Genomic DNA, 4,342 nt, shown 5'->3' on the forward strand with positions numbered 1-4,342 from the left:
CAATTATATTATAAACCATTCAGCAAGTATATAACACCATTCAGCAAGTATATAACATCATTCATTGACTAAAGATCTGATCGAAACATATTTTTTTTCTCTATATAATTATAGCAATATGGTACTCATATTAAAGGTAAAAAACGCTCGTTATTATGGTATAATTTTTTTTTTAAAAAAAAGTTATGTATAAAAAGTTATTGACGTTTAAAAAAGACGGGGGGAAGTTATATGTGCATTACCTAATTTCTAGTGGGTTTAAAAGACTATATTGCCCCTAGATATTTCAAATCAGTCCAAATTAATGAAAATATTTTATAATTTGGTTTTTATTGATTTCAATCATTAGATCAAAAGATCTAATGACTGAGATTCTTTCTTACCCTTCTTACACTTTAGGCTTTTTTTTACAGGATCCTCTACCTATTGTCATGTGTTATTAATAAACTATTTGTAAGAGTAACCAAGAATAACTAATTTGATCATAATTTTTAATTATGATGAAAAAGATTACAATAAGTATTAATTATCTACAAAATAAATTTGAAGTAATTTAATATAGAGTTGGTTACATACATACTCCATCTACTTTGACAAAAATAAAACATTCTCATTGCATGTTTGATATTTGTCCATTGATTAAATTATTATATATACTATATAATAATTTGTAAAATTTTATTACATTAAAGCTTGTTAATCAAATTTTGTAGACATTTTGTTGCATTAAAGCTTGTACATCAAGCTTTGTAGATGTATTATGCATCTTATGTACCTAATGTGGGTTTACAGCTTTGAGTCACAAGAAAGTACAAGTGATTATTGCGTAGGGTGCCCCATGATAATTCTTAAGTCTGTAACAAGCATAAGACAATGTGTAGTGGGGCTTGAATTTCAAGCTCCTCCCATGTGGCTCCTAGTATAGATATAATTTGTAACACTTGTATAGCTTTGTAGACATTTTGTTGCATTAAAGCTTATACATCAAGCTTTGTAGATGTATTATGCATTTTATGGTTGTACCTAATGTGGGTTTACAACTTTGAGCCACAAGAAAGTTCAAGTGATTATTGCGTAGGGTGCCCCATAATAATGCGTGAGTCTGTAACAAGCATAAGACAATGTGTAGTGGGGCTTGAATTTCAAGCTTTCCCACGTGGCTCCTAGTATAGATATAATTTATAACACTTGTATAGCTTTGTAGACATTTTGTTGCATTAAAACTTGTACATCAAGCTTTGTAGATGTATTATGCATCTTATGGTTGTACCTAATGTGGGTTTACAGCTTTGAGCCACAAGAAAGTACAAGTGATTATTGCGTATGGTACCCATGATAACGTGTAAGTCTATAGCAAGCATAAGACCATGTGTAGTGAGGCTTGAAATTCAAACTCGTTTATGTGGCTCCTAGTTAATTTTAATTAAAATAATATTCCTATAGTTGTACAAATAAAATATAAAACATTATCTACAATTTTCTTTTTTGGGATGTATAGTATGCAATGGACTATATGACACATTATATATGGATCACTTTTTATCTTATCACCATCACTTTCACGATCATCATCATCATAATAATAATCATCTACATATCTCCATTATCTTTAAACCTTTTGTATGCTCACAATTGCCATACCTCTCCTCTTCACAAAGGTAACAAAAGTTTAATACATACATAAATGTTTTTTTACATGATAAACTAAGTTGTTTACATGATCTTGATAAGGTTCTAACTCGATCCGAAAGTTGGGGCGAATGGCGGAAAACAAGGAGTTGAAGGTGGATATGGGACAGGTTCGGGTGACATCGCCGCCGTCGGGAGGGGTAGCAAGACAAGGAAGCATGACAAAGAACAACTGCTTGTGTTCTCCGACCACCCATGAAGGTTCATTCAGGTGCAGGCTCCATCGTACCCATAGTGGCATTCAACGCACCAAAAGTGTTAATTCTGAATCTAAGACACCATGAAAACCTTCATGACTCTTTGTTTTTAAAGTCAAAGTGCATGTAAGTGGAAAACAAAAAACATGACATGTTTTGTGTTATGTATGATATGATCAAATTGGGTTTTTGACATTTTGTGATCAAACATATCTTTTTTTTTTTCTTTCTTATTTTGTGTGTGGGTGGTTGTTGTAGCCATACTGCCCGTTACTTGGAAAACTATACCACCTATTAGGGATGAGATTGGTATAGTATCCGTATTGGTACTGAATTTAAACAAAACTGAGTACCAAATACCGTACCAAAAATATATTGGTACGGTATGAGTATGGGTACAGGTACGAGTATTTTGATACAGTATCCGTTTTGTTTTTATTTATTTTTTGAGCACTCGTACGATAGGTAAAATCGGCATGAGTACCAACACAATACGAGTACCAAATAGGTAAAATCGATACGAGTACCAATACGATATGGTACCAAATAGGTAAAATCGATTCGAGTACCATAAATACCATAATATGAAATAAAACGTTATATACAAAAACCTTTTAAAGTTCTATATAAAACTCGGTACAGGCACCCGTTTTTATCCGTACCCGTACCGATGCCGAAAGTACCGAATACCAAAATCAATAAAATTGGGTGTCGATACATGTACCGAATACGTACAATCGGTCGGGTACAAGTATAAGTATTTGGGTAAAAAGCTCATCCCTAGGACCTATGATCTAGAAGAAAATTTCAAGGGTAACATTTTTTGCTCAGGGGTATCCAACATATAAAACAGAGAAAAAAATATTTGCACTAATTTTCCACTTTGCCGACAAAGTTGGGGCTACCCGTAGATCTGCCCTGAATGATATGTAGGGTTGTTCATGAGCTGAACCGAGCCGAGCTAGGGCAAAACTCCGGCTTGGCTCGGATTTGAAACCGAGCTGGAAATTTAAGCTCGGGCCCGGCTTGGTTTTAAACCGAGTTGGCTCGACTCGGCTTGTTTTGGCTCGATTTTGAAAAAAAAAATTAATACATGACTTTCAAAATTCAGTAATCTAAAATATTATTCAATAATCCAAAAGAACATATCCAAAATAAACTCAACCTAATACTGTACAAGCCAAAATCAAGTTTAACAACACAAAATACGTTTTTTTTTTTTTTTTTAATTTCAACGAAATACAATATAAGTTCATTAGCATGGTAATCAACCTTTAAATATGGTATAGATATCAAATTGCATTCCTAATCACATGTAAATAAAAATCATTTTTTGTGACATATTATAATATATATAAAAAATAAAGAGTAAACTTCCGTTTTGCTCCCTGTGGTTTGGTCACTTTAACGGTTTTGCCCCAAACCTTTAAAAATAGCCATTTTTCTCCAATAGTTTGCTATGGTTTTTCCATTTTGCTCCCTATAGGGAGCAAAATGAAAAAACAGACAATTTGGATGGAGTTAGAGGCGGGGAGCAAAATGGAAACACCATAGCAAACTATTGGAGGAAAATGGCTATTTTCAAAGGTTTGGGGCAAAACCGTTAAAGTGACCAAACCACAGGGAGCAAAACGGAAGTTTACTCAAAAATAAAATATATTAAAAGTAAAATAATCCGAGCTAAACCGAGCTGAGCTGATATGCGAGCCAAACGGAGCCAATCCGGCTTGTTACAAGCCGAGCCGAGCTAGACTCAATTTCTAACCGAGTCGAGCCGGCTCGACTCACTTTCAAATCAAGCCACATCGAGCGAGCTTCGAGCTTTTTGGACAACCCTAATGGTATGATGCTTGTCGTTCATAAATAAAAGTCGTGTGATTTTTTTGTTGTAAATGCAAGGTTAAATGGTATATAGATTTAAAAATTTGATGTTCACAAGTAAAAAAACTTACATGATCATATCAATACTCTGCGAGCTAGTCAAAACACGTAAAACTATGTAGCCAATAGAGAATAACTATAGTAATAGAGACTAATGTTGGATATGTATCTGCAATTTACTCATAGCTTAAAACACAAACTCAGTGGGCAGTTGAATTCTGTGATATCTTTTATCTTTGGTTGTTCAGAGGATAATTTTTTTAACTTTTTAAGAACCAATGAACACTTCAAAACTATTTGGATTAATATTTTTTCTAACTTCTAGCCTTAAATTCTCCCCCATCTAAAAATTTAAGGCTTCATGAGTTATAACCAAGCTTGCAAAAAGATCAAGCTGAGTTCGACCACACTCGAACTCAATCTTGATAAAACTCGACTCTGGTTTAAGTATGAAATAACCTACGTTAAATTCAAGATAAAAGATTTTGATAAAACTTGACTTGGGTTTAAGCTTGAAAAACTCAGTAAACATTTAGACCATTTTACAAGTTAGATAACAACACATTTAGACCCTT

General features: G+C 33.4%; 1 protein-coding gene across 1 annotated transcript; it reads left to right on the plus strand.

The window, feature by feature from the left end:
• Nucleotides 1-1,495: 1,495 nt before the first annotated feature.
• On the plus strand, nt 1,496-2,081 carry LOC110922439. Its single transcript, XM_022166744.2, has 2 exons — nt 1,496-1,658; nt 1,732-2,081. The coding sequence occupies exons 1-2, from the start codon at nt 1,505-1,507 to the stop codon at nt 1,971-1,973; spliced, it is 396 nt and encodes a 131-aa protein (XP_022022436.2). The 5' UTR covers nt 1,496-1,504; the 3' UTR covers nt 1,974-2,081.
• Nucleotides 2,082-4,342: the final 2,261 nt, after the last annotated feature.

Source organism: Helianthus annuus, chromosome 17 (assembly GCF_002127325.2).
Source record: "Helianthus annuus cultivar XRQ/B chromosome 17, HanXRQr2.0-SUNRISE, whole genome shotgun sequence".
In the NCBI taxonomy this organism is placed as follows: domain Eukaryota; kingdom Viridiplantae; phylum Streptophyta; class Magnoliopsida; order Asterales; family Asteraceae; genus Helianthus; species Helianthus annuus.